At 37.7% G+C, this 24,053-nt stretch overlaps 2 protein-coding genes and 1 long non-coding RNA gene across 3 annotated transcripts in view; 1 reads left to right on the top strand and 2 right to left on the bottom strand.

Moving 5' to 3' along the window:
• The window catches only part of LOC118213379, a 73,828-nt gene extending 64,495 nt beyond the window's left edge, over positions 1 to 9,333 (bottom strand). The window contains exons 1-4 of the mRNA XM_035392297.1: positions 9,266 to 9,333; positions 7,929 to 8,042; positions 6,840 to 6,938; positions 2,630 to 2,713 (exon numbers count right to left, since the gene is read on the bottom strand). Of these exons, the coding sequence (XP_035248188.1) occupies positions 2,630 to 2,713; positions 6,840 to 6,938; positions 7,929 to 7,977 (232 nt within the window). The 5' untranslated portion in view covers positions 7,978 to 8,042; positions 9,266 to 9,333. The remainder of the gene's footprint in view (positions 1 to 2,629; positions 2,714 to 6,839; positions 6,939 to 7,928; positions 8,043 to 9,265) is intronic.
• A 2,435-nt stretch (positions 9,334 to 11,768) lies between these two features.
• Positions 11,769 to 17,818, bottom strand: LOC118213380 (erythroid membrane-associated protein-like). The gene is made up of 5 exons (XM_035392298.1): positions 17,601 to 17,818; positions 16,956 to 17,288; positions 14,392 to 14,514; positions 13,467 to 13,562; positions 11,769 to 12,187 (listed from the first exon to the last, which is right to left on the bottom strand). The coding sequence occupies exons 1-5, from the start codon at positions 17,665 to 17,667 to the stop codon at positions 12,054 to 12,056; spliced, it is 753 nt and encodes a 250-aa protein (XP_035248189.1). The 5' UTR covers positions 17,668 to 17,818; the 3' UTR covers positions 11,769 to 12,053.
• Positions 17,819 to 17,926: 108 nt separating this feature from the next.
• LOC118213389 lies at positions 17,927 to 22,495 on the top strand. Its single transcript, XR_004762409.1, has 2 exons — positions 17,927 to 18,198; positions 21,109 to 22,495. It is a non-coding gene; the product is annotated as an uncharacterized LOC118213389 (long non-coding RNA).
• Positions 22,496 to 24,053: the final 1,558 nt, after the last annotated feature.

Here is a 24,053-nt window from a genome sequence, read left to right as displayed (position 1 = left end):
TGGGCACCGGCGTCCATACCACTAAAGAGTGGGAAGGAAAAGGAAAGCTGGCTTCAGCCTCCTGGCTAAAAATCTAATTTCAGGTCTCATCTGACCGGAGCACCTAGATCCAATCAGAGTTCAGCTTTTTGGCCAGCGGTTGGATCGGTGTCAGAGGAAGGATGTTGAGAATAATTTCACACCTATGGTGATTTACTCTTCTGGATCTTTAATTTCATGGGGTTGTTTTCAGAGGTGGAAAGTCCAGGGGTCAGAAAGTAGAAGTCCTTGACATTGAGGGTAGTCTACACATGCAGACCAAATAATCTGAAGGATTTTGACAGATTCTTGTGGGGGGGGGGGGGGGGGTGTTCGGAGAACCAGACACGACTGAACGGGAATCTGAAAGCTATCCACACGGGGTAGAGTAACCACAAGGTCTTGAAAGACTAGAGGAAGGGGACATAGTAAACAAACAGAAAAATAAATACTCCTTAGGGAGAATATCCCAGCTATACAGGACTAATAGTCTACCCGTGAAAGGGTGAAAAGAACTTAAGGACAAGGAGTATTCAAACTAGACAGAACAGAATAATATACTCCTCTGGGCGGTAAGTCCTGCCGTTAAATACTAACAAAAAACTACCCAGCGAAAAGGGCAAAACTGAACAGAAAAAAGGAATATAATAAAGTTGTCTCGTAAAAAGAACTGAGAGTGTAAAGAAGGTGACAACTAAAGAAAACAGCCCTCAAAACGAGGATTGATAGAAAAGCACCCAAAATGTAATGCCGAGTAAGAGATTATTGTGCAATTGTCTCAGCATTCAGTACAACAGAGATCTCTTCAAAATAAGAAGAGAGACTGTTACAGCACTGAAACGTTACAAACACACTGACAGAATACCAGCTTATGTGTAACCAAAGTTGACACAAAAGCACTGACTGCAGGCCAGCAAGAGCTTAAAACTACAGCAGGTGATCCCAATTAGCCCAATCAGGGGAAAGAAGTGACAAGGATGTCCTCCAGTGGCCAAGGATAGCCACTACCACCCAGAACCATGACAATTCTTTATTGAAGAATAATGAAAGACCCTTCCCCCAATATGATCACTAATATCATGAAACACAATTAAAGACCACTCAGCAGTTTTTTCTTGTGAACAGAAGGTGCTGAAAATAGTAGTACCGATAGTACCGAAAACACCAATAATTTTTTCACCTTTTTAGGAAATAAAATTATTGTGTTAAAAACAAAACTTTTTTTCTCTGAAAAACTGTGTAAAATAAAAATGTAATACGTTTTTTATTTTTACTTTTAGTTTTTTAACCAGAATCCTGTGGTGGAGGTGAATGACTAAAATTGTATTTTTACTCTCTCTCTCTCTCTCTCTTAAAAAATGGATTGCCAGAGAAAATTTTATCGACTTTCCCTATGTGCAGCTGTTCTGTCCCTCTCAGTGGTGTGTAACAGTGTGACAGTCATTTTCAGTGTTTAACACGACCTTTCTAGTTTATGTTCATCATACATACTTCACTACCTACCTAACTACTTACAACCCCCCCCCCCCCCCACACACACACACAAACACAAACACATGGTTTCGCCATGTACAAACTACATTTTATACATATCCCCCATTTCAGACATAGTAATGTTATGTAAATGAAAGTAGTCGTGATTTTTACTCTTATCATTATCACAGTCTGTGACTCCAAGCAAATGATATGTGACAATAGACATCACCAGATGCTCAGTATCTTCGCTAGCTGCCTTAAGGTTTCTCTTCAGTACATGAAATGCATGATCAAGTGGATTCAGGTCAGGTTATTGACTTGGTCAGTCAATAATTTTTAGTTTTTTGGCTTTGAACTGCAACATGGCCATACTGTTTTTGTGGCCAACTAGTGGTTCACATCTTGCGGTGTAGCCTCTATAGTTCTGTTGTGAGGTCTTCTGCTCACAATAATCACTGACACATCCTAGCCTGCCTCCTGAAGAGTGTTTCTGATTGCTTAGAAATGTGTTTTTCTTCATTATGATCAGAATTCTTCTTAGCCTGCCAGGCACTTTGTGATTGAGCTCACCAGCAAGCTTTTTCTTCTCAACGATGTTCCAAGCAGTTGCTTTTGGTAAGACTAAGGTTTGGCCTATGTCTCTGACAGTTTTTCTTCTTATTTCTCAGCCTCATAATGGCTTCCTTGACTTCCACTGGCTCAATTCCTCTTGTTGACAACCACCAATACCAGACTCCAAAGGCAATCAAAAGCCTAGCATCTTGATCAGATACGTAAAGCTCTCTTATACCTGCTCTAAGGAGGCAATTGAACACACCTGACAAATTGGAAACATTTCTGAAGCCGTTTTTCCCAAACATTATGGTACCTGAAATGGGGGAGGGGGGGCTACAAAATGTATAAAAATACCCTTTAAAAATCTGAGAAACTGAAATGTAACCACATGTGAATTGTTTGATTACAAATCAAAAATTGTGTTGCACAGAGCCAAATCAATTCTTTGTCCAAAACATTATTGAGGACGCTGTATATGCACAAGTCTCATTGCTCCATAGTTACCCATATCGATTATATGGATTCAAGATTGTCATCAAAACAGCCCTTCATGAATCGCAATATAGCATGTTATACTTACATTCATATCTCTTACTGCACCAATCTGATTTCCAGTAATCCAGCAATTTTTTCAAATCAGGTAGAATAAACCACAAAAGAAACACTGAAATACAAAAAGATACACAATAAAGATGTTTGTTATAAACTGATGCTGGTGAATCCCTTTGATTTAATATATACATATATTTTTATATAAATAATATCAAAGAATATCAATTCCCATTAGAATTATAGCTGATCTGTTTTAAATAGATGATATTGGTATTAATGCAAACCATAACCCACAATGCACTTCCAATCACAAGTCTTACAAAAAATTATTTGGAGTTTTTTCTGCAGAACAAAGTGCCTTTAATTAATGTAAAGGTAGCATGCATTTTAATTTAAACCCCTGTAGTCTACCTCATCGCTGGCAACGAAAAAGGGGGGATGTTGTATTTAATGCTTAATAACTTTGCTCTCGTTTCATGTATAAACTTATTTTAAATTGCGCTGTGAAGCTAAGCTCTGTGGCTACAAGAACAGTCCCTTGCTTTTTGCTAAATCAGTCTGAGATTTCTCTATCTACGTGCCAATTGGAGGGAAGTGTTTCTGGTATTAATCATTTACAACACAAAGGAGCCAGCTATGTTCGTCTCGCACTTTTGGTTTTTGCTGGCTGCAGATCTGCTGAGCACTGTGGGATGAAGAAATGCAAGGAATGTCACACAGACACCCAGCTGCATTTTCTAAGTCACCATCTTAACCAGGAAATGCAAGATGCAGGCACACACAGGCCTTTTATTTTCTTTTTATTTTTGCTTTTTTTCCCATTTTATTACATTATTCCATTTTTTCTTCGATGGCAACCATCGAAAATTACTGCCCAGCCGGTGCTGGACACGTGTTTGGAGAGGAGGTGTGTTTGGAGTGCTATGCTAAACGCAAATCGGAGAAGCTTTATTTCAGTGCCGGTTTATAGCTTGAAACTGTTTGAGAAGAATGGCTAAACCCATTTGTAAGTATTTATACACTAACTTACTGTTTGTGAAATGAAAAATAAAAATCTAATTCTGCTCAATATACCTTTGCGCATTTGGAAACCAGCTAGATTGTAGTTCCAAATATATATAGAAAAAGGTGCCAAGCACATTCTGTATAATAATTATTGGACAATATTTTCTAGCAAAAATGTACTTGTATGTATAAATGTATAAATACAATCACATAGTATAAACAGGAATTGTGCACGTAGTAAGGGCTAGACAACAGTACAGTGAACAATGGGCACTCTTGCTTTGTCTTTCGAGGCTTTCAAGATAAGGTACTTGGGTTGTTTTCTTTAAATTTTGTTGAGTGATAAAGCCTATCGTTTTTTGTGTGGGTTGTTCTTGTACTGTACTTGCTAGTTCAATTGTAAGTTCAAGAAGCCTGCTGTTCTCGCTACTGGGTCTCGCTGGGTGCTCTGGCGTCTCACAATCTCTGCCTCGCCCCCCACCTTTCCACCCTTTGTCACGTTAGGGGCAGTCTTGGAGAGCTTTATTTTACAAAAATAAACAAAAATATAAATAGTGTGATGGAGAGTGAGATATAACGTGTGAAAATACAGTGACTCGAATTTAGGCTGAAATATTCAGTTCACCAAAAATTTGGATTCTTATATATATATTGGCAGTAGCAACATGGTAAATGGTAAATGGACTGCATTTATATAGCTCTTTTATCTAAAGCGCTTTACAATTGATGCCTCTCATTCGCCAGAGCAATTAGGGGTTAGGTGTCTTGCTGAAGGACACTTCGACACGCCCAGGGCCGGGTTTGAACCGGCAACCCTCCGACTGCCAGACAATCGGTCTTACCTCCTGAGCTATGTCGCCCCTTACCTCCTGAGCAACAGTGCCCCCTGCCTCATTTTGGACAGAAACTGTTTTGAGCAGTGGCATAGCTAAGTTCTGATATGAATATTTTGTATATAGTTATTGATTTTGTGTGGTCTGTCGTGTTTATTTGAATTGCAATTTTTTATTGTTTTATCAATAAATTTCATAAAATTTTAAAATAAGTTTCTCAGTTTTCTTGGCTTTTCTGTCCATTTGCCATTTTACAGTCTCCTAACATGAATCTACAATAAAATAACAGAGAGGACAATTTTTTACTGAAAAAAATAATATGCTAGACACACATGAGGGGGCAAAAACAGCAAAAATTTGAGGGCCCCACATAATGGGGAAAATAGGCCTAGTTAGGCCTCAGTGTTAAAGCAGCTTGTATTCTCAGACTTGTTTGTGCTTTTAGATCTTAACATATTAGAGAAAGGTATATTATGGCAGTTAACACATTTTTTCTGCCTGGCATTCAATCAAAATTAAATGAAATTGACGAATGTATGGATTGTTATCAACACAATTATTAAAAACATGTATTTGCATTGTGATTCTATCCATATATTTGTGACAGAGAAATTAAAAAGCCACCTTTTCATGTACAGTTAGTTATCAAAAATGGACGTATAAATGTTAACCAATGAATAAGGTTTTGTACCACAACTTGTGGCCAGCATGTCCTATCTGCACCAGAAATTTTCTTCCATGAAAGTCAATCAGCTGGTGGCTCTGTGGTTAAGTGGACAGTAGTGTCTATGGCATTCTTGCAGAATATGCCATAAATACTCTACTGAATTCAGATCCGGTGGCTGAGAAGGCCGTGAAATAGGGATAATGCCAGCGCTATGCTCCTCAATCCACTGTCTGACTATGATGGATTGATTTTTTATGATAATTTAATTGCACATTTGTTTTATAAGTTATCACTGCTAATGGAGGTGCCACGAGCTATTGACTGAAGGGGTTCACATTTTTTCACACATGAAATCTGAGTTTTTGTTAAATAAATAATAAAAATACATAATATTTTTGTTTGTGTCCTTTATTTGGAATGTCTTTATGACAAATTGCGGTTTAGATACAGACTTTATCAGTTTATTTTAATATTTTATACAAAAATAATGACCATCCCTAAACTTTCAAGCAGCACTGTATACTTTCCTTATTTATAGGACAATGGCCTTGAGTCCCATAATTCCTGAGTTTATGAATAAACTTTGGTATGATTGTTTCAGGCAATATTTTAAATATCCTGTATCAAGTTTAAGGTTTAGGAGCTCTAGAATGTGCAGTTATCACATTAGAAATAAACTGTAGCCGCATGAGCCGCTACCTCGGGATTGTCATCTAGCTGCCACTAATCTGATCAACGTGAACATCGACTGACGGACCATGTTGGTCACAAAGCTACACCCTGAGCCGACCAGAGGAGGATGGGTTTACCCCCTTGACCCTGGTTCCTTCAGAGGTTTCTTCCTATCTGTTACAGGTAGTTTTAGCTTGCCACTGCTACTTCAGGCTTGCTCCTGTGGGGGTTTAGGCCAGGGTTGTTTGTGAAGTGATGCTATATAAATACATTTTGATTTGATCTGTAGGACAATTAGTGAGAGAGTAGATTTTGTTAGCAGTGATAAAGTCAATAAGCTATTAGCGCATTTACTCTATTAGCTTTTTATTTTTTAACCAACCCGCGTTCCTGGCTTTGTTGACAGCAACAATGTTGCCTTTTGACATTATGATTGTTTTATGTTCTTTGTAACCATCCACTATATCAGTCCATATGAGTCTTTTTTTCTGCAGGTGAATAATAGGCTGCTCCAGTATGGTCCATGCTGTACTGCTATAGACTCAGTTTTACAGACACTGGCACTTCTATGGAAGGTGCATGGAGCTGGATTAACAAAGAAAGATGATAACCACCTTCATGATTCTGGTTCAGCCTGAGTACAGTTGTCATGCCAGCTAATGCAAAGAAACCCTGGCTATGTTAACCTGCCTTCACAGTATACCATCCTTGGGGTGTCAAACTGAAGTCCTGGAGGGCCAAAGTGTCAGCAGGTATTTGTGGTTTCCTTTCAGTCAGCAGCCAATTAAGGCCTTGAGAAAAAGGCGTGTAGATTATGTAACCAATCAAAAACTTAGTGGAGAAACACATTGGGAAGACACTGCAGCCCTCCAGGACTGCATTTTGTCACCCTAACCCTGGGATGAATTTGGATGTTATTTGCTTACTCTGATGAGCCACATGAGCATGATAGGCACATATTTGCTGTCCCTCGTATACCCAAGTGTTCACATTTTTGTGCACTAGCCTACCTGTATATGTTTGGTATTGTTTAGTGTGAATTGTTTTAAAGGCCAACTTACCCGCTGTGAAACCATACGCCGAACGTACGAAAATCAGAAAGAAAAATTCTGCTTCAATGATGTAATTTAGGTACTTATACTCTGAGGAAAACTTTATCCCTGCAAGTACAGAAAAGGACAATGTTTGCGGCATTTGGTTACTTATACATGTGGACACATCTCAGTCTTGCCTTTTTGGTGCACATAAAGCCGCTAGGATCAGATGCTGTACGAGGACACCAGTAAGGTGAAACAGTGATGTGTAGGAGCTTAAACATGAGAAACAGATGGACAACAATGAGAAACACAGGAATGCACTAATAAGCAAGCAGAGAGAAATCCACAATGACAAATAGATCTCCACCTATCAATGTATCAAATGAATCACCTGACAAGCAAATGTAAAAAATACTAAATAATAAACAAAATACGCTACAGAAATTAAATGATTAAGCAAAAAACTGTATGTGACTGACATTTTTCCCAATTTATAGTTACTTCAACTAATATCAAGTAACATTTTTTGAATTACCATTCAAATGCCATACAATGCCTACCATACTAATTCTTAAATAGCCATGCCTACCTACTTTAAACGTTCGCCTTACCTATCCTATTTACCCATGCCATAGCAAGTCAGTTGTATTGCTTATTATCTATGCACTAGGCAGGCGCCAGGCTATTAATTAAATATAAGGCTATATAATAGCATGATTCATTACCCTTACCATTACTGCATCTACAATAAAGACCTGCAGACCAGTCATGTAAACATGCATCTAGGCAAATGTTCTTACTCTACAGCAAGAAAAGAGTGTGTTCACATGTAGAGTTCCTTCAGACATTCTTACTGAAATATGTGTTTATGTATGGAATGCATGTGTGTGTTGACATTTCAGTGAAACAGTGATTTTGAAATGTTCTTTTCTGAAAGGAAAGCAGGCTGTACATGTAACATTTACAAGCCTATTATTATTTAAGATTAGTTCTGCACAATTACATACTGTAATGCTGAAATATATCCCACTGGACATTTGCAGCTGACACTGATTTTATGTACAATGTATATGTGTAAGGTACATTTTACTATAATATAAAATATAGGCTTACCTGAAATACAAACTGCCGATAAATCGTACAATAGCACAAGTGCAAACATGAATCCACAAAAAAGAAGTCTTGCTGCATCTGGGGCTTGGTATGTCAACAAATTATAGAGAACAACTATTTGAAAAGAAATGAGAGATTATTAAATTGTGCACAGAACACTGAAGGAAAGTTAAAAGAAAAAAGGACAATATAAAAATGTTTCAAATTAAGTACAGTATTGGCACAAATTATAGAAACGCTGCTCTTAAAAAGTTTAGTACTTATAAAACTTTTATCTGTGCCCTTTCTTCTGTTGTTGTTTCTCAGAGCCATTTTCATCTCTAAAAATATATTTGCAACAGTAATCTTCTTGACCACGAGTGGTAATAACATTATGTGACTGTTCATAATTTGAAAGAAAGCATACAAGCCAAAAATAAAAAATAAAAAAAAGTTTTCTTTGTATGAATATTTTCATTTTCTGTAGAAAAATACTAGACAAAGAAATTCATGTTCAAGCTAATTATTATATTTCCAAAAGTATGATACATTAGACTGCCCGATTATGAAGGTACAAAGTAATGTATATAGGAAGGTGTAATGGTTATTACTTGTTTAACAAAAATGCTAAATATTTATTCGCTTTTGTTTTAAGATATTACATTTATTATATATTACATTTATTTAGCAAAAAAGAGAAATTGTTGCAAGATATTGCATTAATTGTCAAACTGTGTTTATAAATGAAGTGTTTCCATAATTTCTGCCAGTACTGCATGTCTCCAGTACAATTCCTATGCTCAGAGCAGCCAATTACTGTTCTTATTTTGATCATATTATCACCATTACTAATTAGCTAAATATTGAGCAACAGAAAAAATTCAGTGAAGTTGATGATTTTAGTCAAACTTTTTTTGAATTGTACTGATAAAGGCAAATTTTTGCAAACACTGCCACTTTTATAGGAAGCCACACAGAGCTTGATTAACAAAGCCCATCAACTTGTAAAGCAACACTTTGCAAATTGATAGCCACCTTCATGATACCGGTTAAGCCTGATTGTACTTGTTAATTTTTATGAAGCCAGCTAACGAAAAGAAATGCTTGGTATGTTAAGCTTCCTTTGTAATATACCCCATGATGCAGGCAAAAAATATTCTGTTTGCGGGGCACAAAACTAGCAAATATACTTGTGCCCAGGCACATTTGTGGTTTTGTTGTCACAAAAATAGGGCCCATGATCTACTTCAGTAAAGCCATACACAACAAAACAAATAATGAATGTCTAAAATGCTAAACACAATGCAATCTATGTTACAACCTAGCCTCCAAAACTACTTTGTGGTAAATACACTTACCAGAATTTACTCCAGTTCTAATGACAAAATTCTCCAAAGGCAGGGCCAAGTGTGTGAATCTCTTATAATATTTACCTGTAATAAGAAAACCATTTTAACAGCAGTATCCAGTGCTCATGATGTTCTTGTATTTCCCTGTTTGGAAACATCCAGTGCCGGATAGTGACACCACAAGAGATCTTACTGAAGTTTATTACTATGTTTATTTATTTATTACTCTGCTATTACTCATCTCCATCTCTGTCTGTGGGTACCACCTCTGGCTAAGGCTCCGACACCAGCAAAGCTTTAGCCACAGAAAAATGGCAGTCGCCCCAACCCTGAGTCACTAATAGCTTGGTTCTAAAATATTTAAGAATACTGTTTCCTTCACTCTTACAAAAAGCCTGGAGAGTTTTAGATGTTTGAAAAATTGCCAGGGAATTTGTCTTCCTGCCTGATTAAGAAAGATCATTTAAAACCTGGGGAATGAGCTCAGGGACGAGCCAGGGCCAAAAGCAGAGGCTGCTGGGAGCTCAAAGAGATGGGACAGCCTGCTGGTGGGCAGATGTTGAACTGAGAGGTCTACTTTGTGCTTAAGGCGTGATCATTGTCCTAATATAGGAAGGGGCAGTGCCATTCACAGCTTCCTATGACAGTGAGTGATCTGAACTAAAGGCAAGCAGAGACTGGACACCAGTGGAGGCTGCTCAATAGTGTTCTGGCATGTGTGAATTTAGGGAGACCAGGTGGGGAGTAGCAGTCTGGACCAGCTACAGTGGTCTGATGGTACAGGTCAGTATATACCATTCAGGAATGAGTTACAGTGGCCCAGACGAGAGATTACCTGGGCTTGTATGAGTAACTAAGTGGCCTCTCGGGCAAGGAAGGGGTGGATTATCCTGGTGTAGGGAAGGGAGAACCTGCAGGTCCAGGTGACTTTGACATATATGTTTTCAATATTTACAGCAAAAATTAATTTGTTAGATTATAATCTTGTTCAATGTTATACTGTATAAAATTTAAGTGTTGGATTTTTCTTTGTCACACCCATTTTTTACGAAAAATGGGTGGGCTAAATATTTTGTTATATGAAGACACTGTACTTGATACAGCATATTTTAAATGAAATATTCACTAAAATGTTCACAAAAAAATGTTTCTTGTGCAAGGTTATGATTGAAAAAAGCTGAATCACAGAAAGTGTTATATACGAAATTATATAAAATGTCATAGATACCTTATGGTAACTTGATAAATATATTTCATTAAGTGCTGAATGTTTACTTTTAATAGCCTATATATCCAATTGTACGTGGTTTCACGCCATACCATGTGTCTTTTGGAATGTAAGATAGAGAAGATAGACTTCAGCTACAGTATAAACCAAGTGCATTAGGGATCAAAGGACCTCTAGGCCCACATGGTCAGTCTTGGTATGGACTTACGGATCCTAGCTTATAATTGGCCAATAAATGATATTTTTGCGTATGGTGATTGAATGAATCTCATATGCTGGAACAACAGTTCTTTCTCTCTGAAAACTATATAAACTCATGTACTGGACTTTATATTTTTGAAGACTGTACTTGCACCTCTTCCTAACTGGTCGTTTTTATTAAATAAAAAGGAGCTCCTGAATTTGCCATTTGGTATCTTTGTCTTCAACACCATCATTTTTGTTAAGAAATTCCTACAGTTACTTTTGGTGGGATTGGCAATAATCTCTTATTTTGGATACAGAACCTGAGGACTCCAAAGAGAGGTTAGTAAATTTTAAATACCACCTTTAATAATTATGGAAATTCCTCTTATTTTGTTAAGATGAGTGACCCAGTATCCCTTTTTATAGATATAGTTGTATTTATTTGATTGTTTGTGGATATTGAAGCACAACTAAATTGTATTATGTGCATGTGTGTTGTGATAAAAAAAAGTCCTATAGGCAGGGCCATAAGACTAGAACAGGGTTCTGGCTGCTATTTTAATACAGTAGATAAGTCCACAGGTAGGAAATTCTGTGGCGGGCAGGGGGCATAAGACCGGTTCGGAGGTTCAAGCAGGTGATATCTCTATAAATGCAATTTGTTCTCTTAAATTTTGGTGCTAATTTCTTCTTGTTGGGAACATGGAGCCAGAGAGATTTAATAATTTTTTCAATTCCATATGCAACCACCAGATCAGTTTACAGAAGAAAAAAACAGCTCTCAGAATGGGAAAATCTTGCAAAAACATGTGTCTACCTGTATTTGGTAAGGCTGCTTGCAATATACTGTACAAGAATCTCCATTAAAAATGGTTGGGAATGCCATGCCCAAAAAGCAGGTATTATTAAAGCAAGATAAACCACATCCCTGCTATCTATATGATAGAATATCTCATTCACATCTGGGCCACATCAATGGCTGGGGTGAAAAAGCAGGCATTCTTTAATCCCATATGAATGCTCTGCAGGAATTATCAACATAATGACTAAAAATTATATTACAATAGAGGAGTAAAAATACAATTTTAGAAAGTAAAGGTCCTCCCCAATACTTTGTGCCGATCACCTGGATTACCTAATTAGCACGATTCTGCAGCTGGCTGAGTTCATGGGTGGAAGAAATACATGGCAGGACCTTTACTTTCTGACCCCTGGACTTTCCACCTCCGCATTACTGGGCCTCCTCACGTGAAACCTCATGTGAAGAGGTGGAATAAGTGGTTTTTAAAAATTTGACAAGCCATCATTTGAAAGATCAGAATAAATTCTGTGTCATACTATATATGGACATAAATACATGTGATACTGGAGGCAATACATTGTCTATATGTGCATATCACAAAATACTGTATTATAAAGTAAAAGCATACCAGGAAGTACATATGGAGCCACCTTAAATATCACTAGGATCCTTGAGAGATTTATCGCACTGCAAGTATAAGCCTCTGCAAAAGAGCCTGCAAGACAAAAATGACATATAAACGGTGACAAATGTGCAACTTTTTAATGCTTTTCTCCTCATTTTCTCCGCAGTTTAGAATGGCTAATAAACAATGTTAATAAACTTTTTTTTATTTAAATTATACTTTAAATTATTCGTCCGAAAGAACAAGCAATATATTTAACTATTTTAAAAAACACTATCAAACATGTCAAGGAACATCTAACAACAATGGTGTGATGCTATGTGTGCCAATGTAAAATAAAGAAAAATAAAAATATAAAGTAAGGGCCGCTGGGTGGCTCATCTGGTTAAGGCACCATTGTGTGTGCTTTCACGTCAGCAAGGGGTCCCTGTTTCATCACTCTCTATAGGGTTGGGTATTGAGAACTGATTATTGAATCCTGAAAATTTATTTTCAGTCGCCTTCGCGGAACGAGTGAAATGCACTGAGCATTAAAAAAGTGAATACAAAAAGTTTAGGTCAACAACCAGGACCTGCTGCTCTAATGTCCAACTCCATGATTGTTTACAATATGGCTGACCTGAGTAAACAGCAGAATGTAATGCAGTAAATTAATTTCAAGCATTCAAAATAACTTCAGCATTATTTTGAATGTTTTTGATGTCCCCAGTCAGAGTCATAACACCCCAGATTCAGTTAACACTAGTAGTACCTTGCACTCAGGTAACATACAACAATGCACTAAACAGCGTATTTCAAACTTACATATGGTAAGATAGAGAATGATACAAATGTTTCTCTTAGAAATGAGTCGACACAGCAGTATCACCCCTCCTCCAGTTCATCCCCAGATACCTCCTAATAGGGAAACTCCATAATTATTTATTTATTTTTTTGCTTTTTTGTCAAAAAGAAGGGCAAGACACCTTATCGTCATTATTGACAATTCACGTTTTGTAGCAGCCTTAATCTAAGAATAAAGATTAGTTTTTGCTTTTAAAGCATTTTGGTTTTTCCTTCCTCAAAAATATGATATAAATCAGAACCAGGGTTCAATATGAACCGATTTGATAAGCAGAATCAGAGGAGAATCGGTATCAATAAAATCCAAATGATACCCAACCCTACTCTCTTGTGACCCCCACTGGTTGCTTGCCAGGTGACACCACGCGTTTCGGAGGAGGTCTGTTTAAGTCTACACTCTCCCAAATCAGCCACAGGGACTGCAGCATGAACACGACTGTAAGTAGCTAATGTAACATTCAGAATTAGGGAAGGAATTGAACATGGAAAACTAGAAAACAAAGTAAAACAAAGCAGGCAGACTTACTTTCAATATAACCCCATATGGCGAATGCGATGGACATCAGGATGCATGGAACGGAGACTTGAAGGCAATATAGCAACACGGCCGTGTTGCTTTTAACTAAGGACCAAAAAAATGCAGCATTCACACACATCCTTGCACATATCCTTATAAAACTATCCTTTTATTAGTCATATACGGGATCATAACAGCACGCTGCATGTGGCTGAGGAATTACCTAAAATATAAAATGTATTTTATAGTCTGCCATACCCCATAGTTTACCTTCTCATCCAATACCCAGAGTCTGGAGGACCCTCTCACTGAAGTTTCAAGGACTTTCAACAGTTTGATTTTTATCAGAACTGGATCATTATTCACAGTAGAGTTTAAAATGAAAAATTCCCCCAAATCATAATGACTGTCTCTCTATCTGAAGATGATGCAAATAGGCCCTGCTTGACAATTCTAGGCTGCTGAGTTTTAGACAAATTGCTCCTGTATGTCAATAAAACATTCATATATTTTTTAACTTAATCACAAATGTGAGTGTACTCAGTTATTTCCATTATTCCCTTGCCTCAAGCTAATAATTAATTGCAATTTTTTTTCATGTCTGTGATATTGGTGAAATGCTTTATATGAAAATACATATAAACTTATGGAAATTAATTAAGCTCTGTTTGATTTGATTACAACCATAATAAAGGTGCTTTGTATTTTTCCATTAAGTTCTATTGCAAATATATTTGTGCATATTTAAAAAAATAAAGTATTGTTCATGAACAAATATTGGAAAACACTGTAAGAACTGTATTTTATCATACATTATGTGAAATTGTGTGCAGTGACTTATCATTGCTGTATAAGGATAAGACACCAGAAAAATAGAGAGTTAAATAATTGTAATATTACATTGAAACTGGAGAAAAAATGTAAACACTCCTACCTTCCTTTATTTCCTCTTTTTTTTCTTTGTTTATGCGCAAAAGAGCAGGAATGCAGCTTATAACAGCAAAACCTGCAGCAGCAGTGGTTAAGCCCAGGACACATAAATGCCACGTGGAAAAACCTGTAACAGAGATTTTAATTAATCAAAGGCTGAACATAAGATCATGTGGTAGCACTGCTGGAACAGGGATGATTTTTGTCCTAATTCTTCCTCCTATGTAAGGACATATTACTTTTTTTACAACCTTTTTATTGCCAAACCTGCAATACAGCATCCAAACCAACAACAGCAAAACAGGCCCCGGCCAAAAGCATCAGTGAGTAAAGATACAACATCACTAAAGCACCAGTGCAAGTTAACTATGCTAATCAACAGGGATAGGCAGTATTTCTGTTACATGTATTTGAAATACTTTTAAAAATTATTTTGGGTATTTTGTCATTTGTATTTGACAGGCCTGGAAGAAATGCCACGTAATCTGTAACAAGATACTTCTGAGAACAGTATTTTTGTTTTTTCAAAATACACAAAATACTTCAGGTAAAAGAACCCAGTAAATCACAGTTAACATTTCCCCCAAATAACTTTTTAGCCATAATATTTAGTTGATGTTGGGTCATTTTAATGTGAGAACCAGCAAGTTTACCCAGGCCTATTTATTTTGGCCTACTAGGGGCCTACAATTTTCACCTAGTTTTTTATAGTTTCATTTAAGTGTCAATATCTCAAAAACTACTAATACACAACAACAGCAACGTAGGTTCAGCTACTTCAGCCACACCCATTGCTAACAGGTGCATAAAATCAAGCATACAGCCATGCAATCTCCTCAGACAAACATTGCCAGTGGAATGGATCATACTGAAGATCTCGGAGACATTCAATGTGGTACGAAAAACCTATCCACACATATGTCTGCCCCATTAATATAATTTACTGTATGCTTGTACACACAGGGCCAAGTTACTTCAAACAATTTAGCAAACATTGGGTAGCATTGCGGTGGAAATACAGCTTGTTTAATTTGTGTGAGGTAAGATAGCCAATATTGTTTCTTGTAACCTGGAGTAATTTTTGATCAATAATTTTAATGGCAGGCCTAGATTTTTTCCTTTTGAATTAATGACTTATAGACTGGACTTTGTACATGTTACATTACATTACATTACAGGCATTTAGCAGACGCTCTTATCCAGAGCGACTTACACAACTTTTACATAGCACTTTTACATTGTATCCATTTATAGAGCTGGATATATACTGAAGCAATGCAGGTTAAGTACCTTGCTCAAGGGTACAACGGCAGGGTCCTTACCCGGGAATCGAACCTGGGACCTTTCGGTTACAAGCCCAGTTCCTTACCCACTGTGCTACACATGTGAGAAACTTGGCATTTTTGTATGTTGAAAACATGTTTTTCATCAGATGCCATTTTATACAGGTGGTGTCGGGTGTGACAGACCCACAAAGTATTCAAATGCGATGGCACATGCACAGGCACTTGCACGTCGAATGCGAAAGCACAAGTGCCAAAAATCCAAAAAGCAACTTTAATATTAGGTGTGATATGTTGCTCAATAATACTGCTCCAGACAGCATTTTTGGTTGTTTCTTGGCAGTCTTCTTCCTACAAAATACACTACCTCTGGATTGTCTTCTTAGAGAATTAAGCATTCACTGTGCTTCAATTGACGGCTTTGTTTTGAATGGTATTTGGAGTGTGAAAATGGCCTGTTGTGACCACCAGTCACCACAGATGTCGCCAAATACACCAAAACTGAAAAATTAATCTTTACAGTGACACATCAGATAAAAGCATCCAAACAAGGTAAAGAGCCCTTAAACCTGGACTGAATCATGAAAGAAGGAAAAAACACTACTCTGATCATATAACAGATTTCAGGAAGAAGTATATTGTTTTATATAACCTGAAGATTTGCATAAAGCTTAATATTTAAATGTTAGACATTAATGACAAAATATACAGGATACAGTGTTGTCTTTCATAGCATAAACATATTATTTAAAAAAATGATTTAGCTATTACATTCACCAACCATTCTTAAAAAATCAAGTTACATTTTTCACTTGTATTCCGCTTTTATAGAGTATGGCAAATTTTACCTTCATGCTCCTCTATGCATGTAAGCTTATACTTCCAGTTAATTTTATTTTCACAATTATTTTTCAGCAAAATGGCAAATTGTGGGCGGCAGTGTAGTAAAACGGGTAAGGAGCTCGCCTTGCAACCTAAAGGTCACAGGTTTTATTCCCAGGTTGGACACTGCTGTTGTACCCTTGAGCAAGGTACTTAACCTGCATTGCTTCAGTATACATCCAGCTGTATAAATGGATGAAATGTAAATGCAATGTAAAAAATAAAAAAAATAAAAACCTGTGAAAGTCGATCTGGATAAATCTGCTAAATCCCTTTAATATAAATTCAGCTTGTTTTCCAAGACATTTGATTCAATAAAGAGAATACTTTCAAGATTTTAGACTGCATATATGCAAAAACAAAAGGCTGTATTGCATTTGGAAAAGTAGGGTGGAGTACTTACCAATATCTATTGTCACCTCTGTTTCATGGGACTCGTGTTCAGTTTGAACTACACACTTGTACAGCCCTTTGTCTTCAGTAGTGACATTCCTAAGCAGCAGAGAGAAGTTTCCTTTGGAGATTTCTTCAGAGAAAAAATCGGCCCTGCCGCTGTAAGCTGGGCTCTGTGATTCTGGCCTACTCTCTCCTTCCTGGAACATATGCACCAGGGTTCCAGACTCCTCCCTCCTCCACTGCACCTCCAGCAGGTGCAGAGGTAGTGGGGTATCTACAGAGCACGGCAACGTCACAGACGCCCCCAACTGGACAACTAGGGACATCGCAGGACCAAGCGCTGAAAAAAAATCCATTGGCATCCGTTTTATTTCATGAACAAGGTATAATACCAAACTTAAACTGGAATACAAATGGAGTCTAAATAGTATAGCACTAAAATCTGTCTATATATTGAAAAACAAACGAATAGGAACAAACGGTAAAACGAAACTTGAATTTAAACAATGGAATTTTAATTCCATTAGGAATATGGTATCCACATACAGAGCTTCATTTCAGAAAATCTGAAAAATGCGTTTAAATGTTAAATATATAACTTCTTTCGTTTAAAACACTAGTTATCCCTTATTACTGAGAATATTCCATTTACCTTCCGTCCTGATAGCGCAGAACATCGATAGAAGCCAACAGAAAACTCTCATCTTGATTTTCATCATTAGATCAACGAAAGTCTACAAAATTTCCAGACTTTTATGAGTACGTTAAAACTCGAAAAGAATATTAAGGTAGGCTACTGAAAAGGAATTATGAAAACGCTGCTTCCTCATACACGTCTAAAAACGCACAAGATTTTTACTTTTACTTTCATTTTTATGACTTACCACTTTCAGCGCGACAGCGCCCTCTAAAGTGAAGAAAAATACTTGCACGTAGAATGATCAACTGGTTGAACACGTATGACTGCATGAAATATGTAATTACCCATGATAGTCGGACACTCTCCCTTGTGGCGTATGTGCCGTCATTTTCATTGAAAATTTCGAAAGGACGTGGGCAAAAAAAAGTAGTTGTCCCTTATTTAGGGTAATTAAACTACCTTTGTGTGGAATTTCGTGTCCACCCGAACATATGGGCATATTGCGAAGCATTTAATAAACGTCACCCTGTCCGAGTGCATAAAATGGGACATTTTGGCACTTGTCGACGATATCGGTAGAGTTGACAGCCTACTCTCGCAGACTTTGAATGTGAGTATCCGTCTATGGGTAGGCTATGGGTGCGGCAATGCTAGCCTGCGAATGTCTTTTAGTTTTCCCACTGGGAAGAAAATAAGGTTAGCTGACCTTACAGTTCATGTGTGCATGTGTTTGTGACAAGTGGTGCTTTGTTTCAAGCTTTTTATTTATCGGGTAAACAGAAATGGAACAACGCAGGCACTCATTATTATACGAAAATATCGAAAAAGCGTCCGTATATGGGAAACCTGACTATAAATAAATGTACACCTATTGGTAGGAAATACAGTTCGTATTGCATCAGGCGACTAAGGAATTACATGCATGACGTGACTCAGGTAAAACATAACATAATGACGAGAACAGGCCATTCGGCCCAACAATGCTCGCCACTATCCTGACTAAATCAGTGTTCTGATTACCAACAAATTAGATAGTACTGTATCTAACAACCTAGTCTTGAAAATCCGCGAGTTTTTGCTTCTACTACGCGACCTGGCAGGCTGTTCCACACATTGACTACTCATTGACCATTCTTCCTAATGTCTGTACGGAATTTACCTTTTTTCGGTTGAACTTTCGTTTATTCAATAGAACCTGTGATAGGCAACAGCAGCTGATCTTTTATTACTGGTCGTGAAACAAAGCCTCACTGCTATATGCTTATATGGGTCATTTCCATCTTAATCTGATTAATTTAATAAATTAACAATTCATGATTCCCTTGTTACTACCAAAAGGCAACTGATAGAATGCACTTCTCTTGGTAAGGGAAGTGATTTGACCAATAATCTGATGTGTCAGCAAAACTATACGTGCACAATATGGGCATTACACTGTCAGGAAAGGGGTACTGCAAGTTACCGAGATACTGAGTTTTCCTATTGTTCTCTAAATTAAAGTGTTTTGAATAACAGACACAACAGTACTTTTCCCCATTTCACCCCAGTTCAGAATACCTAAATGCACCTGTAAGCATGTCGCATAGCTAAATCCCAATGCTGTTCACTTTTTTTAAAAATGCACTGCACCACACAGTCCCCCCAAATCATAGCACTTATGATTTGATTTCAAACTCAACAATGCCTCATGTTTAGAAAAGAAAAAACCCTCACTGGTGTAACAGTGCATATAATTCAGCCAGTATCATCCACAAGAGAATAAGCAAGCAGTAAGTGTTTTTCAGAACGGTAGAAAATCTAGTATAGCAGGAATTTTAAGATACTAAACAGATTGATGAAGATGAATGGTTTTAAGTCTCTAGATCAACTGAGGCCAGAGTTGTGATTATTGCAAATTTCTCATTCAAAAGACAGTTATAGTGCCACTGAGTCGCCTATCTATTCTGAAATTGCTGAGTAGCCATTCAAACACTGTCCATCAACGGGCAGGTTTTGTAAGAATCACCCAATTAGGTCAAAAAAGAAAAATTTAAAAATAATATTCCAAAATGGCTGCCAGTTCAAGATGGAGGTGACCCTTCGTAAACATACGGTGGCTATGGAAAATGTACACATCATATCATAATGTTCAACTATTACTGCATCACAACCTTAAATTAAAGCACATTAAATCAGATTATTTTCCACCTTCATTTACACATGATATCCCACAATATCAGAGTGGAAAAAAATCTAATGAATGAGGATTAATGTCAGCAGCGGACCTACCTCCTACGGAAGCTGAGGCATCTGGACACATTTTTATATTTATTTATTGTCTGTATGTAGTGTACTGACCTGAGCAAAATGAATTTCCCTTGTGGACAATAAAGAATGTCTATCTATCTATCTATCTATCTATCTATCTATCTATCTATCTATCTATCTATCTATCTATCTATCTATCTATCTGTCTATCTGTCTGTCTGTCTGTCTATCTATCTATCTATCTATCTATCTAATAAAAAAATACAAATTGGGATGGCAGGTATGCCATCCAACCAAGTTACGCCTTGGCGGGGCGGCATGCCCGATATGTCATAGCCCTCTTGTTTCTCATGTTTTCTGTTAGCCTTGTGTATCTTGTCTTTGTTGTACGATCTTTGTTCTCTGTTCTCTCCCTGCAGTGTAGGCGGGTCCTCGCCGTCAGCTCCACCACCCCCGTTAGCAGCTGATTTCCCTCACCTGCTCTCTGCATTCCGCACGCCTATGCCAGAGTATTCGCTGATTGTTCGCAGCATATATTCTCGGTTTTCCAGCAACACCATGCCAGATAGTTTTTTTCAGTTCATCTGATGAGTTACGTTGACTCCAGTCCTAGAGATTAGTTGGAGTAACTTTTTCTGTTTGTTTTTTCTCTCGTTCGGTTCCCGTACTTGCTTCCCCGATCCCGTGGTTGTTCAGTTCCTCGTTAATTGTATCTGTCTTTTCGGTTCAGTGTGTCTAGTCTCCGTGGTCGTTCTGTCTTGTCTTTCGTCCTGTCTTGTCTCCCGTTTGCCGGTTCCAGCTCACCTTCCGCCGGCCTTCCAGTCTAGTCCTGCCCAGCCCTGTGCCTGCTCCCTGCCGCTGCCCAGCCCTGTGCCTGCTCCCTGCCGCTGCCCAGCCCTGTGCCTGCTCCCTGTCGCTGTCCAGCCCTGTGCCTGCTCCCTGCCGCTGCCCAGCCCTGTGCCAGCTCCCGTTCATCATTCAAACCACACCTGGCTTGTCCCTCTGGTTCCCAGCCTGGTTCCCTGTACCTGGAAAAATAAATCACGTCTGGTTTCTCCCTGCATTCTGTGTCTGCGTCTTGCATTTGGGTCCACCTGTACTACTCCCCATAACACGATATCTATTATAACTGTGTTGTATGTGTGCACACCCTCCTGAATCAATACTTGGTGGAAGGTCCTTTTTCTTGAATTACAGCATGCAGAATTACTTGACTGTAGGAGTGCTGTATTAGTCCTTTTTTGTAGGACTAAGGACTGTACCTCATTCACAGATGCCATTGGCCTCTTGGTGACTTCTCTGATCCTCTCCTCCTTGCTTGGCCGTCCAGTTTGGAGGAACGGCCTGATGTACATAAGATCGTGTGGGGCACTTCTACCGTCAACTTTTTTATGGACTGTGTTCCAACGGAAATTTAAGTCCTTTTATATCTTTTAATCCCTTTGCACTGATGACAAATCTGTCCTACTTATGTATTTATATGTGCACTAGATGTAAGCATCACAGCGACATGGAAAATAGCTTAAATGAAGCAAGTGTATCATTTATGTATAATTTATAATGCAAACTTTACTTTATTTTCATAAATTGCATATAACACAGTGCCACAAGCATAAAGAAATTTAGTAGAAAATGTTAAAGTGAAGTTGCTCTTCTTTAGTTTGCAATGAACTACTGAGAGTCTCAGTAAACTCCTTTATCACAAGTATGCAAAATCTAAGGGTACTATGCAGAACTACTAAAGTTCTCTGGGAAGCAAAATGTAATCAATGTACCCTGGTGTCCCTTGGTGTCTCCAGATCTATCCAGAATGGCTCAATGGTGCATTGATGTAAGTAATAAAATAATCATATTTAATTACAAATCAACTATTTTGATTCATGAAATTCACTTTTGCATCCTTTTCAAGTGGAAATTATAGAGGGTGGATATCTCGGGATCCAAAAACCTCTCAGAAAATGATTTAAATGCATTTTGTTCATTATAAAACATTTAAAATTGCCCATTTTTCACCAGGACCTCTGGAGAAATGTTATAATAGGAGCAATAAAATGGAGATGACATGATGCGAAAGCATTGTAACACACTTTGATACACACATCTAAATACGTAATTATACACTCCTGTACTTCAATAAAACACCATGTTTGTCTGTACTCTACAGTATGTAATATTTTGTTGCATACCCAGGGATAACATTTCCGTTATGGGTTTCACAAATGTTGCTATTTATAATCATTCAATGGGAAATTTTACATTCATCTAGCACATATGAGCAGAGAAAATTTGATTAACTACTTTCCATGCTCATGGAGACACTAATACCCCATAGTCTAGCTTATGTACAATGAAAAGATAATATGCCACCATCAGGAAAATGCTGCCAATGTTCTAGCTTCACAGCAGAATGGTGCATCAAACATAAGACGAGAGCCACCAATGAATGCTTATACCGCAGAATATGACATGTCTTCTTTAAAGAATAGCGCTAACCTCGTGAAAGACACTCAATTTAATTGTGAAAGGTATGAATTCTGACAAAATTGACCACAAAAAGTCACTTCAATAACAGTGATTACCTGTTAGCTAGCTCGCAATACAATAGTGAGTGTTATTAGCAAAGGCAAATCGGCAGTTGTCGATTATGACCAATGTGAATACAGTGCTGCGAAAAAGTAAAATATTTCCTGATTTTCTCTATTATTGCATATTTGTCACACTGAGTAGTTTCAGATCTTTAGACAAATGTATCAGTTAACAAAAAGAAACTGAGTAAATGCAAAACTTTATTTTTTAAATTACTATTTATTTTATTTAACATCCATATCACCCATGTGAAAAAGTACTTGCCCTCTTTGTTACTCAATCAACCTATTAACCAACTTGGATTGATAATTAGATTCAGCTGATTGAACAGAGACCGGCCTGGTTGCAGCCAGCCCTGTTGAATTTAAACCTTACTCATATTGAACCATCAGAGTGAAGTAGCCACCACAAAGTTTCTGCAAGCACACTATGCCACAGTCAAAAGAAATTCCAGAAGATGGGAGAAAAAAAGTTGTTTAAATATATCAGTTTGGAAAGGGTTACAAAGCCATTTCTAAAGCTCTGGGACTCTACCAAACCACAATGAGAGCCATTATCTCAAAATGAGGAACACTTGGAACAGTGGTAAATCTTCCCAGGAGTGGCTGGCCCGCCAAAATTTCTCCAAGGTCGCAGTAGCAACACATCCAAAAACTCACTAATGATCCCAGAAGAATGTTCAAGGAACTTCAGGCCTCTCAAGCCTCAGCTAATGTGTTCATGTGTTCATTATTTTTTTTTACCTTATGTACCTGCTATTTGGGGGTTCAGGCCTGATGTTTGCTCTGTTTGCTCTGCCTCTTCCCTTGCTACTCTGTGAAGTGTCTTTGTGACAGTTCCATGTAAAAAGTGCTATAAAAATACAATTGAATTGAAATTGAAATGAAAAAATTTAATTCATGGGGGAGTGGCAAGGTTGAAACCACTGCCAACCAAGAGAAATATCAACATTTGCAAAAAAAAGCACCTGTTCTGTGGACAGATATGTCAAAACTGACACTTTGTCATACCAAAGGTCAAACATGGTTGAAGTGTGATGGTGTGGGGTTGCTTTGCTGCCTCAGGACCTGGATGTGACATGCCATTATTGAAAAAACCATGAATACTTTTTCAAAGCACTGTACCACATCATGAATTATGGTAAAGCGAAAGGTGGAGTGAAAGAACATACATAATTGAAATATTTCAAACAGTAATAATTACATATTGAGGAGGACATCTTTTTCATGTTTGTATGTATACTCCTCGAAAGAATTGTAGCCTCCCTTGCTCTCCTCTTCTGACTCACTCCCAAAATCCATATTAGCTAGGGGACGATATGCCTCAGCCATGCTGAGACTTTCTCAAGATTAATAATATTTTCCAAAAATTTAAGGAAAACAACATTTACACCTCACCGGATGTGTGTCTTTTCCTGCTAACACTGTGGCTGAATGCGTAAAGCTGTGACTATATGACTAAACTTGCTATTACGCCTGGACTTAAATTGCTGCTCCAAACATTCAATTAGACACATCATACATCTTTGGAAAGCTAATTCTGTCCTTTACTGGACAAAATAATTGGTGATCAAGCCAGAATGAACTAGAAAATGAACTAGGTCTCAATGGCATACACAGAATGTGTGGTTTT

This window comes from Anguilla anguilla, chromosome 14 (assembly GCF_013347855.1).
Source record: "Anguilla anguilla isolate fAngAng1 chromosome 14, fAngAng1.pri, whole genome shotgun sequence".
NCBI lineage: Eukaryota > Metazoa > Chordata > Actinopteri > Anguilliformes > Anguillidae > Anguilla > Anguilla anguilla.
This window is presented reverse-complemented; position numbering and strand designations above follow the sequence as displayed.

Bases quoted from the DNA above. Each gene is read 5' to 3' on its own strand.
- LOC118213380 (XM_035392298.1), bottom strand. From the start codon at position 17,667: ATGATGAAAATCAAGATGAGAGTTTTCTGTTGGCTTCTATCGATGTTC. The intron at 17,289-17,600 runs GTAAATGGAATA...ATTTTTTTTCAG, and splicing joins CTGCGCTATCAGGACGGAAG to CGCTTGGTCCTGCGATGTCC. The intron at 13,563-14,391 runs GTAGGAGTGTTT...TTTGGTCCTTAG, and splicing joins AAAAGAGGAAATAAAGGAAG to TTAAAAGCAACACGGCCGTG.